The sequence below is a fragment of the Diorhabda carinulata genome, chromosome 7 (genome assembly GCF_026250575.1).
Source record: "Diorhabda carinulata isolate Delta chromosome 7, icDioCari1.1, whole genome shotgun sequence".
In the NCBI taxonomy this organism is placed as follows: domain Eukaryota; kingdom Metazoa; phylum Arthropoda; class Insecta; order Coleoptera; family Chrysomelidae; genus Diorhabda; species Diorhabda carinulata.
This window is the reverse complement of record NC_079466.1, coordinates 2,088,091-2,101,188: the sequence shown is the minus strand read 5'-3', so window position 1 is coordinate 2,101,188 and position 13,098 is coordinate 2,088,091. Positions and strand designations below refer to the sequence as shown.

General features: G+C 30.7%; 1 protein-coding gene across 2 annotated transcripts in view; it reads left to right on the top strand.

Moving 5' to 3' along the window:
- The window catches only part of LOC130896436 (homeobox protein Hox-A1), a 62,177-nt gene extending 51,554 nt beyond the window's left edge, over positions 1–10,623 (top strand). The window contains exons 2-3 of one of the 2 annotated variants that reach the window (XR_009059569.1): positions 6,092–6,603; positions 8,316–10,623. Coding sequence is in view for 1 of the 2 variants with exons in the window: in XM_057804566.1 (XP_057660549.1) it covers positions 6,092–6,537 (446 nt within the window). In the remaining variant the exon portion in view is untranslated. Of the gene's footprint in view, positions 1–6,091 lie in introns of both variants that reach the window. The other variant, XM_057804566.1, reaches the window with a different exon arrangement.
- The last annotated feature ends 2,475 nt before the right edge of the window (positions 10,624–13,098 follow it).

Sequence of the window (13,098 nt, the reverse complement as noted above, 5' to 3'; positions counted from 1 at the left end):
TTCTTGTATTTGCCATTATGACAAATGCGCATTATCTTACTTCTATTCTTTGCATATTGTGGTATCCGACATATAATTTTTCTGTGTTCTGGCTGCACTCTTGGACTATTTAGAAGACTTATGGATTCTTAAGGTTAAGGATAGACTTCTGTATTAGTGAAAACGGCTAATATTTTGAACACCTACTCTAATTGAATTCTATTTAATATTATCAGCCTTTTTCAAATTTCCATCTTGTGTTAAAAAGTTATGTACTACTTGGTACGAACTGTGTAACTAGCGCCCTCTATGAGAGTCAGACTTGAAAACAAATTCATTGGATTTATCAGCTTCCAAAACATATTCGTATTAAATTTCTATAAAATGTTGCCTGTAGTTGAGGCAAAATCATGAAAAAATGTGTATAATTTCATCTTAAATACGGATGGCGTTTATTACTAAATAACTATTTGTAAAAAAAATAATATCGAAAAACTGCTGAAGGAGCTTTTGATATGGAAAGAAGTGGTCAGTTGGCACCGCCAATTTGTTCTTTGTTCAAATTTCTTTTTAGATTGCAATTTATTAAAACACAAAGAAAGAAAGCGGAAAAGTAATAGTTGATTCAATTAATTTTTTTCTCTGATAATGCCTCTAAAAGATCCGCTTTGCTGGTGTTTTCCTCAAACAAAACAATTATTTGTTTTATTTGGCATTTTATATTTCTGTCAGTCGTAATAAGGTACGTTGTTCATTGCCATTACAATGTTTTTTGGTATATCTTGAAACCAATTTTTAAAATGAGGAGCCATGGTGCGTCTATATTATTGCAAATTTGGACTCAAAAGTTCTTTGCTGATAAACACATTTCATATCCTCTATTCGATGGTGCGTTTGTAGGATATTCCTCAACTAAAAAAGAATGGAAAAGTTGGTTAATCTGGAACCTCATTTGGTTTCAAAAAATATATGACTCTAGTTTCTTAAGTTCCTAATAAAAATAAGTTAGTTATACTCGTCGAAGAACCTCAAAGGTGAGTGACAAATACAAAATTTTCTCATGAGACGATTCAATATAAGAAGAATTATTAAAATCCCCGAAGAGGCTGATCAAGAAGTTGGCTCTGAGAAACTAGAAAAAAGGGAAAAGTGCCATGGCCGGCTAGAATTAAAAGAAAGATATTTCAAATGTATTGTACCTGAGTGTTATAAACCCATATGTGGCGAGTACTCATCAAAAGTGTGCCCGACCTATAAGCAAAATATTCAGAACTTTGATGCGTTGCAGTGTTTACTCAACTTTAAAATATAGAATGTAGGTTGTTGTAGAAATCATCTGTTTAGTGTTGAGAACTTTTCATGAAACTTCAATTGATCCATATAAAAATAGATATAGAATCTTTATATAACTACCTACCAGAGGTATGAAAATTGAATTCAGTTGCTACTTCCACCAACTATAAGATCTAATTTTGAACTTTAATGTGACCAGTAAACAGCCGCACGCCATCTTATGGTGCTTGACATAATTTACTATAGTAACAACTATAAAAGATGACGGCTATTATGGGGTAATCTTTGTTTAACTATTGTTCTTGATGTTTTTAAAAGAAGTTTATAAGGAGAAGGTTCTAAAGAAAAGTGTCTGGACAGTATTTCTAAATTCATTGCAAGAGCATATATAAAGGCTCACGTTAAAAAATTGAAGATATGCGACCTAGGATCCAGACAATCCGGGCCTTAATGAAGTGTTATCTAAAGTGAAGTGTTGGTTATAAAAGTGTGTGTAGTGTTGTAATCAGTGTGAAAAGTATTTATAATTCTATTTACGCACAATTCCGTTGCATTAAGTGGGTTTTGTTAAAGCAGTTACTTCGAGAACAAGCGAACCCTAGGGTATTGAAAGTTTGAGAAATTAAGATATAGATCTCCAGTCCTTTACTATTAGTTGTTAAAGTAGGTTGGTTAACTACCGATTTGAAAGGGACATAGGGCTAGGCAAACATATAATGTGTTTAGAATCGTCGATACCTATTTTGATCATTCCGTCTAAACAGGAAAGTACCGATTGAACTGAAGATCACAAATATAAACATTAACACAAAATGGCCGATCACTACCTATATTTTTTCAATTAAATGCCATCTATAAAATTTGTTTTCCTTCCAACCCTACATACGTAAAGTAAACTTTTAAAAAACATTAGTTTCAACTCGTCTGGTTTTAAATTTCACTTTTCCAATTTATTTAATGGACAACTTATCCTGGAATTACTCAAATGGATTTAGAAAATTCGTTAAAACTTTGCTACTTCTCCCAACTATACAGAATTGAAGTTAATAAGATGAATTAGGTAGCAATTGAATTAGGTCGGACGTAAAATGCCCTTTACGTGGTTAATCTGTCTTCGTTGTTTCAGTTAGATGAGGGTCGGCTCTTAATTTTTATATAAATATAATGAAACTAAGAATAAGATTACAGTATTTGTCAAGCAATTCAACAAAATTTCATTTAAATTAGTACATAATAAATTTTGTTATTGATTGCATATACATTTTTCGGTTTTATCCAAATAAGCAACACAATAATACTGTTAACATTTCCGAAAATAATTGAGGCTTCACTTCAACTAATGGCACTTCCAATAACGTGTGAAATATATTGTTAATACTTTTTTCAACGCATCAAGTGGTGATAGCCACAGGATCTATTGTTATGTTATTTTCGTCATAATGTACGCCGACATGCATGTCCTGTGTATTTTTAGGATCTCTTTCAAGATAATGCGCAATTTGCAAGCGACATAATCCAAATATATTAATACCAACATTTTGATTAGTACACTTTTCATTATCATATCATAAAAAAATGGATTGGTTCCAACAAGAGGGTGCTTCCATCCATAGTACGTTAAACGTTAGAGTACTCCTTGTAAATATGTTTCATGGGAAGGTGATTCACAGGTATTCAGATAGTTTTTCGCCTCCTAGGTCTGCTGATTTGACTCCTCTTAACTTTTTTTATGGGGTTACTTAAAGCAGCAAGTTTATCTGCGAGGGCCATTTGATGATGTAGACCATTTGGAGAGGATTATTTCTGATGAATGCCAAAAAATTATTACAAATATGATACGTTAAGTATTACAAGAGTTTGACATTGTAGGACATTGAATTAAAATTAAATTATGTTTGTTTCTGTTTAATAAATAATCTTTGTATTGATTTTTCAATTTCTAAAATGATTGTGCATTCATCACGTATGTAAATTTCAAAGTTATTCAAAAACAGTAATAAATAGAAAGATTATCATATTTTTAACAGGTAAGAGAAATAAATTGTATCCAGCCAAAAAAATTAATACGGAATAATTGGTAAATAATGACGGAACCTGAATTTTCATAATAAATGGCTATAATTGCATATTTGAATATAACTTTTAATTCAAAACAATTTTAATTCATAACATTTTTCGGAATAAATGAAAAAGAAATATAAAGAAAAATAAAAAAAGAAATAAAGATACTTTAATCGTATATTGCTCTAAAAAATTTATATCTGATGGTTGCATTTCAACTTTTGGATCATGCATCAAGAATAACTTAGGTAGACACACTTGTGTTCTGACAATTATTTGATCTTAATTTTTGAGCAACTTCATTCTTAGAGTCAATCGTTACTGTGCCAGAAGACTTGTCTTAAGACTTATGGAACAAAGAATAAAAGTTACTGAAATTAATAACTTCAGAATTGCTTTCAATATTTGTAAAGGTGCAGAAGAGTTTTAGTGTAACGTTGTTGCTTTTGAAGTTGCAATATCAAAAGATCTTTCGACATGCCTCTTGTCCCGTTTCAAGTTTTTTCACACATAATTGTAATTTTAAGACAAAAACGTCTATTTTAATTTCGCTTTGGTAATGGTCCTAGTCACATTAATCTATTTAAAACGATTTGAATATATCGGTCATAAGAAAATATTTTTACACATTTACACACAGACAAACATGAATGTCAAGTGTGAATACTTCTTATATTCATTTTTTTTTGGAAATTCATTAGTAGTATTTATAAAAACTTAAAGTATTCGTGGATAACTGACCTTATTCGGAAAACTGCTAGTGTCTTACCCTCAATGTTCACTTGAACTTTTATACTATTTCCGACGTATTTCTATTTTTCATATCAATTGACACTTTATTATTTTATTAATATTATAGGGATTTTAAATCAAACAAATTCATGTAAACCATAGAAAAATATGTGAATTTTATTGAAAACGACAAAATTCAATGAACACAATTGATACCGTATCATCGATCAATGTCTATTATTCGTCGGATCTAGTATATATAGGTACATATAGATAAAAATATTTTTTTTAATTTAATTAAACAGCTATAACTGCTAGTATATATGGACATTGAAAAAATTATTTAGAAACATACGACTACTTGGATTTTTTCGAACGATTTCGAATAACTAAGCCCACATTTACGGCATTATTGAATCAAATGCAGGATGAATTAGAACTATTTACAAATAGTAAAAACACTAAATATGAATCCCACAATTTATTAAATTGTTATTTTATTGTACTATGTAATTTTAGGTAAGGCTGTTATACAACTTCAAGTGACTGGGATTTTTTAACCAAATGACTGAGCAGCCATTTCTTGTTGTGTTTGTGTCATTGTAAGGTAATGCAGCAACTATTTGGAAAGAATTTTTCCATCCTCAATTGCGTATGTAAACTACTTTCATGCGACATTGTTTCTATTGTTCAAAAGAACACAAATTTTTAACTTCTAAAGTTTCCAACAAATACACTATTGGAAGAAACAAGCTCAAAATTTGATAGATGTAGTTTGAAAGAAAGTATTCCAAGAGAAAAATATAAATTATAAATAATTTGAGATAATTATTGATTGGTGGTATGCTATTTGCTATTTGTTAGATTAATGTTAAACACAGATATCGAAATTTTCTTATATTATTGTTGATTATTTGTAAATTCTGGGGTTTTGTGTTTTATGCTTTGTGCTTTTTGAATATTTTTTAATATCTTTAGTCAATGTACTGGAACTTGTGAGTTTTTTGTGAGATATTTAGTTCAAAAAAGAGAATGGCTGTGTTTGTACAAATTTCATTAACATTGTGTTTCATAACATCAACTAATTCTAACTTTAACATTAGTTATGGATGTCATTTTTTATATTACGGCTAAAATTACTTTGACGTGGCTCAATATTTTTCTTGTAACACTAATTACAATTAACATAGAATTTTTCGTATATGCTTATAGACTTCTTAGACATAGATCTAGCAGCTGCATTATTAACTGAATTCCCAATTTCGGATAGTTAATCCTTCCATTCACGTTAATTCACTAATAAATTTAACATTGATAAAGAAATGAGCGTACAAACAACTCTGTTGGTATCTTAAGTGGCTAAGTAGTGTATTACTTTCAAATTTATAAGGCGATTACCACTGAAAGATATTTAACTCCAGAGGTTTCATTAATTTATACAAAGATCATATATTATGAGGAAATTTTTCACGCTTTGATAATTTTGGTTTTTCGAGATAATTTAAAATTGTCCGGGTACTGGCTATTCGAGTACTAAAATAAAACATCACTTTGCTTGTCAGTATTTAAAAAGAAGAAATAAGAGTAAACTACTATTCCAAATAGAAAATTCATCATAATAGAAAAGAAATGATGTTCATGAAATATTTGTAAATGTCTATTATGAATTGCGTTTCATACAATACATGCTACTCTAGATCTTATGAGGTTTTCCGTACTGCATACTGCACAACACTTAGATGTAGTAAGGGATTGAGAAATGATCCTCAAAGTTGGTAAGTCGAATAGTATTCTCGTCAGAGATGACTTAACCTTCAATGACTCTGATTATTGGAATAAAAAACTATCAAGAATTTGTAGTAATATTGAGTGCTCCGCGCTTCTGAATCATCGAAAAAAATATTTTTCATTGGTTTAATTTATTTTCGAATATAAACAATGATTATGGCATACCTCATGTTAAAAGAACTTTATAACATGAATATAAGTCCCATTACATTTATTAATTCGATTTTTTTTATTTTAGCTAAGCTTCCAACTTCCTCTCTCAGCGAGTACCAAAATGCCTCTGCGAACAATATTACATTAGACGTCCAAAATCCAGCTTCAAGAAGTTCATGTTTAGGTTCAAATGCTTCCAGTTTACTCAACCTCAACTGTTTGAATACCGGCAGAACGAATTTTACAAATAAACAGCTTACTGAGTTAGAAAAAGAATTTCATTTCAACAAATATTTAACGAGAGCAAGAAGGATAGAAATAGCTTCAGCTCTACAACTGAACGAGACCCAAGTGAAAATTTGGTTCCAAAATAGAAGAATGAAGCAAAAGAAGAGGATGAAAGAGGGACTAATACCTCCGGAACCTGTAGTGAATACCGGAAGTAGTAGTAATTCTCCTACGTCTGCAGTTAATGCTTTACAAAATGAGTCTGTTGCTGGAAGCAATGAAAACAGTCGAGAATCAAACTGAATTAGTAGTGTAGAAAAGGAATTGCAGCTTTCGATTTCTTAGTCATAAAATCTAATAGCTCAAAAGGTATTAAAATCTAAATGTAAATCACGATATGGTAGTAACTCAGATATCCGGAACCATTCGGGTACTAATTCGTCCGTATAAATGAAAATCTTGATTAAATGATATCATCTTCTGTTGTCTTTCTTTGGCAATGATTTCTTGAAAAATTATGTATTCATTGTAATATCAGTAAAATACTGATGATAAAATCTTAGTCTTTGACTTCACTGAACTCAGATTTAGAGTTGATAGTATCGTCTGCTTCATCATAGTCGTCGTTTTTGGTTCTCTGATTCTAACCACAAGTCAATATAATCTAGTATAACGCATTTTCATCACTATTTAGTAGATTGTTGTGGTAACTGAAGTTTCTTGCCGAGTAGAGTTTTAATCATCATTATTATTAATGTATTAACTAAAATCGATGAGTTTATTAATTCTTTTATAGCCAATTCATAAATTATTTGTCGTACGTTGTTTTGTTCAAGAATATATAACATCTTCTCATCTAATTCGCCCTCAGATGGTTCCTCGATTTTCAGAATTTAACTGTGTGAAAACGCCTTGATCTAGGGTGGATTAAAGAGGTTGTTGATAAAGTTGTAATAAGCAACAGAAAGAAAAATGTATGTTCTTGGTCATGTCACTATTACCGTTTCTGTTCTGCTAATGTATAGAATTCTATTTGCCCGGATTGAGTAAAGTAAAATAGTTTGAATTAACTAGTTTCTACGGTATATATAGGGTGTTTCTAAATTAATGCGACCAAATTGTGAAGGTATTTACTCATATGAAATTAAGATGACTCTTTCCTCTAACAAAAGTGCTTCAACTCATTCCTTTCGGGATACCATCCCTCCAAAGGTGGGCTTAAAAATGGTTTTTCGTATTTTTTTAAATTTTAGTAATGCTAGAAACTCAAAAGTCTGTAATTTTTATACTCGTGCGAAGGACTAACCACAGGTGTTTTTTCAACCTTTCGGTTATATTATAAGAGGGTGAAATTAGCAGCCCTCATTTTATTTCATATCTAAATTTTTTAGAAGAAGCTTTATGAAATGAAATTATAATTTAAAATCTTTGTTTTATTCATGAATATGTTTTATTATATGAATGACAGTACCTAAATACTGGAAATACACCTCAAGTCTCTGAACGTGTATGACAATCCTTGACATGTAGGCTATTTTTATGTATTTTGGGTAGAGGTAGTTATTTTCAGCATTTATCACGTATTATATATAACTGTTTTCCAGTCTATTTATCAAAAAATTATAAATTATGGTATTATTTTTTCTCTCTTTTCGTATAGAATAAAGTAAGGGATGCTAATTTCACCCCTGTATAGCTGTGGCTAGGTTCTTGCGAGTGCACGAAAAATAGAATATAGAAAAATATAAATCATGAATTTAGAACCACTCTGTATATTTCAAATTATATCACATTATTACGACTTTCTTTGTATAATGAAAATTTTGTAGTAATTTCATTAGAATATACTATGTATAAAAATACGTATTAATTGTTGTTAATCAATCATTTGTTACGTAGGTCTCAAATTTTCAAGAGCAATTATTTTCTTTTGTATTTTACTCTACTTATAGTTTTTTTATTTTCCACTTTTTTAGTTCAAATCAAAACGATAAGTTTTCACTGAATCCTACTAACTGCTCCGATTATATTTTCGTTTCTACAAATTGGCTTTATTATAACAAATCATTTTTTTTTTTCAGTTAAAATGGCGAGCAAACAAAATTTCGATTCCCATAACAAGGACCTAGTCGTGATCCTAGTGACTGCGCCAATTATAATTCTGTTGCTTAGGTCAAATTTCTTACAGCTAATCTGACATTTTATCAGTAATTTTCACGTCAGATTATTATGAAGTATCTTACAATCTATTATTAATATCCACTTTGGTTATAGTGAATTATTTTTCATAACTTTGTTGAAAAAAGACGATAATAGGATTTTCATTCTCATTCACATTAATGAAATCTTTACTTAAGATGTGTGGTTTTGCTCCATGGTTTATTTCAAGTTATACAGTCTTACTAATTTGGAGCTCTATAAAAATTAGTTTACTGGAAGAGAATTCTACAGCGCTCTCTAGTTGCTATACAAAAAAGCAAAGGATGTGATGAAATTATTGCAAGATATTATGAAATATTAGTTTATATAAAAACAAACTACCTAATAAAATTTTCAGTTTTCCTCTCTGCGAAATAAAAGTAGCTACTTGATAAACAAATGATTCTAGGATGGAGGGTTGAACCGGAGCAGGCTTATGTGGAGAACTTTCTAGAATAAGTTCATTTTCATCACTTGGGAATTATGCTACCGTCTTCCAAGCCGGTGGATGTGCGATACGCAATCGACACCATAAAAAGACAATAATTTCAATTTTCTAAGCCATAAAAGCCATAATGATAAAAACGGTATGCTGTAGGCTTGTGTTGAAATGGAAAAAAGTCTACAAGAACTAGTAAGCTCAGTCATTTCAGCAACAAGAGCAACGACGAGGTTAATTTGCACGCCAGATTGATATCAGCAGATCCACCAATGTGCCCAAAAACTATTATTTTCTTAGTGATGTCATTTTGAAAATCTTCTCTTATTACAGAATCAGGCAAATTTGTTTGGATGTGCTTCTACCTTTTTATGAATATACCCTTGATTCAACATATGTATAGATGTTATACACAGCTCCCATTTCTTTCGATGATGCTCGATCCAGTGGGATCAAATTATATGGCCATACAATGATGTAGTATGTTAATTCTACTTATATGAATACACAATATCCTTCATGAAGATCTTGTTGAATTTATTAAAGCATTGTATTGATAATTTCAGGCACAATGACATATTTTGGATGGCCTAAACTCAATTTCTTCAATTTCTTATTTCTTAGACCTTTTGATATATTAATGCATCTAAAATCAAAAACATTTAGATGCATATTCATATATATATAATTCACAACCTCGTATACTCTCTAGAAAAATTTGAATTTGATGATTGCATTTCAATTTCAGTACTCTAATATAATTTTTCTATGGATCCAATAATTCTATTTAGTGCTTAACTAGACATGCTGTATAATAATAGATCAGTTAACACTACAGTAATTACTTTATCATTCAGGTCGAATCTAATCTAATATATAGTCCAAAAATAAAAATTAGATCATTTTTTTATATTTTTGGATAACAGGATAATGAAAAATCTAAAAAAAAAACGATATACAGTCATAAAACTGTACAAAAATACGGTTATAACTGAATAAATAATATAGGTATTAGTAAAAAAACTGCTGACTTTGATTTTTCTTAGGTATCATGTGATTAGGTACTTGTGATTTTCAGCAACGTTTATTTACCAGAAATTAGAATAACTGTCTCCTGAAGAACATATAGAGTTCATTAGCTCTGTAATAAATTATAATGTATTAGCCAAACAACGATTTATGTTAATAAACGATATTAACTATCACAACAATGAATCATTTCATTTTTGTAACGCAATTTGACTCTCTACGTCAAGTTTTTCTCACCTGTGCAGTATGGGGTCAGTTAAGGACATCATTACTGTTGACTAAGATATTGCTATACATTTCTATTTCGGAAGAGGAGCATAATTACACCATTATTGTACCTTTTTAATTTGTCGTAATAGTATTTTCTCCTGTGGGTTAATTTTATGAAGAAATGGCAAACTGCAATTCCACTTTACTGAATTAATTCATATTTATCGCCAAAGAGATTTTGTAAAAATAGAAACTTAAGGACTAAATTATTGTTTAGATGGTTGTAGGTTATTGATGAATGCTTTTTATGTATTATTTGTCGTAGTTTTCAAATGTACATGTTAATATATTGTAAATAAAATATTTAATTTAATGATAGTATGAACCTTTTGAAAAAAATAACACAAATTGGTATTTCAACCAATACTACCTCTTAGTATAACAAGAATGTTACATACTGGATTTTTAATTGTGTGAGAAAATAAATAGTGAAATAAAAAAATTTAATACATGCAGCTGTTTATTTATTTCCATTTTATTGTACAGGCTACTTGAGCTATTTGAGATTTTGAACAAAATTAACAAACCACTCATATTTTTCTCGATATTCTCTATTTATTGATAACTGTACAACAAGTAATCCAAGGACCTTGTTTGACAGAGTGACAGAGTTGTTATTTAAACTAACTATTATATTACATACGCTTGTTTTGACAGTAATTCGTATTAAACTTCGTTTTAGATTTATACTGTGTTAACATTGTCTTAAAAAGTACTGATTAAAACGAGTATATCAAGTAAAAATATGAACCGTCGAAGAAATGTGTTAATGGAGGAGCTAGTGTGAGCATTGACTGTCCTGAATGCATCATGAAGGTTAATTAAGAAGACATCTTTCCAGCATCAGTCGCATAGTGAAGCAACATAACGAACCGGGTTAGTACCATCGAAGACCAGGACAAGGGCGAAAACGTTGCACTAATCAAATTGATCATGGTTTTATCATGGTTTTTTGGGTCAACGCGCTACCAGAAACAGGAGAATGACCAGCAGCATTCTGCTAGAAAATGAATTATCAAATATCGTCTCGAATGGTAAGAGGACGTTTACAAAACCTTACATACCAGAGAACCCAAAATTCAGAGATTAAATTTTGCAAGACTACATCAGAATAGGACCCTAATTTTGGATCCTAATTTTCTATTCATGCATGATATGGCTCATTCCAACTGAGTAGACAGGTTATTGGCTACTTACATAATGTCATATCGGTTGTCGGTGTTTATTATTATTTCAATGTAACTTAGTTTTATTCTATATTGTAAATATCTAGATTAATTAGAATGGTGCGTTAATTTTGTCCAGAAGTTTATTTACCAAACTTATATTTCAAATCAACCATATTCTAGTTATCCTCACCAAATAAAAGTGCTAGTTCCTAATTTATGAAAAAGACATGATAAAAAAGGCCATCAATGATATCATTAAAACCAAAGTAATTTCATATACTTGATTCTAAAATCGTTGGCGTAGGCTATTTCTTTTGCTGTCTTTTCGAATAGTAACAACCTTTTTTTTTAGTTCCTGTTGTATTCTAGTTATGAGCACTACGTCATCTGCAGATGCCATTTTCCTTTGATCTGTATACTCCTTTTTTCTTCCATCAGTCGGATTATCTAACATGAATTCTCTTGCCCTGTTTCTTTTCCTCAATGCTTGTCTGTAATCTTCACCAAATAATTCATCTTTTGTTGTCTCTTTATCCTCTCTTAACTGTTTTTGAGCCACTTCTTCCATTGCTTCTTCTATTTCTCCCCATTCCATTTCGACCTCTTCCCACGTTTGCTTATTCTCTAAAGTTGTGATCATAACATTTTGAAATTGTTCGACTACGAGCTCATGGCTTCTGAGATCTTGTATCCTTTGTTCGTTTTTTGGGGGTTTTTTTCTTTAGTCTTGTCATCATCAATATATGATCGGAGTTAGCATCTGCCCCTCTGTAACTTCTGACATTGATCTTGCGTGCTTTCTTTCCAGTAATACATTTTGGTTCCTTGTGCGGCCATCTGGAGACTCATTATCCTCATATTGTAACAAGCTGCAAATCCTATCGCCATCTTCCTATTTTTATTACTATCACTATGTTTAGTTTTCACAATTGTCGTTTTTCTGTATGTGTCCTCATTCCCAATTTTGGCATTGAAGTCTCTTAATACTAATTTAACGTCATATTTTAATGTGAATTAATTGTATATCTTCGTGAAGTTCATTTTTTACTTCATTATCTTTCTCCCCTGATGGGGCATGTACATTCAGTACTGCAGTGGCCAAAACCAAAATATGAATATAATTGAATTCCAAAAACAAAACCTAATCATATCCTACTCAGTTTTTATAAGCAACGATTGGGTGAAATTTAAAGATAACGGTGAGAACCAGAACCCATTCATCGTACAAGGAATGAATGTAAAGGACAAACTGGATTTTATAAATGTTACGAAAACTAGGGAATCACCCAACACCGCAAGTAAATGGAACGTTAATAGATAGCTCTTCTTGATAACAACTTTGTCGTTTTTATTGCGGAAAGAAAGTATAGAAATGATGTTCTATAAAACCATATTTCATCTACGACGATACGGACTCATTTCCATGCTGCCGGCCATTTTTTCCCTTCGAATGGCTATGAAACACTCTTCTGAGAAGAAAACTCACACGAGTTGAAGAGAATTCAGCTCCGTTCTTCATTGACCAGAAGTAACATATGAGTTCAATTATTTTTTCAAGAATATGTTGTTATGAAAATGTATTTAAATTTTCTTTACGAATCTGAAAATCTCAATTCTGATCAATATATATTGTAGCTCATTTCCGCTTTCTATATTCAGAAAATTGTGAAGTGAATTGAAAGAGAGTAAGTGGTTGCATTGAGATTTACTGAGAATATATGAATCAATGTTAAGAGGGTTGGGAGAATGATACAAATC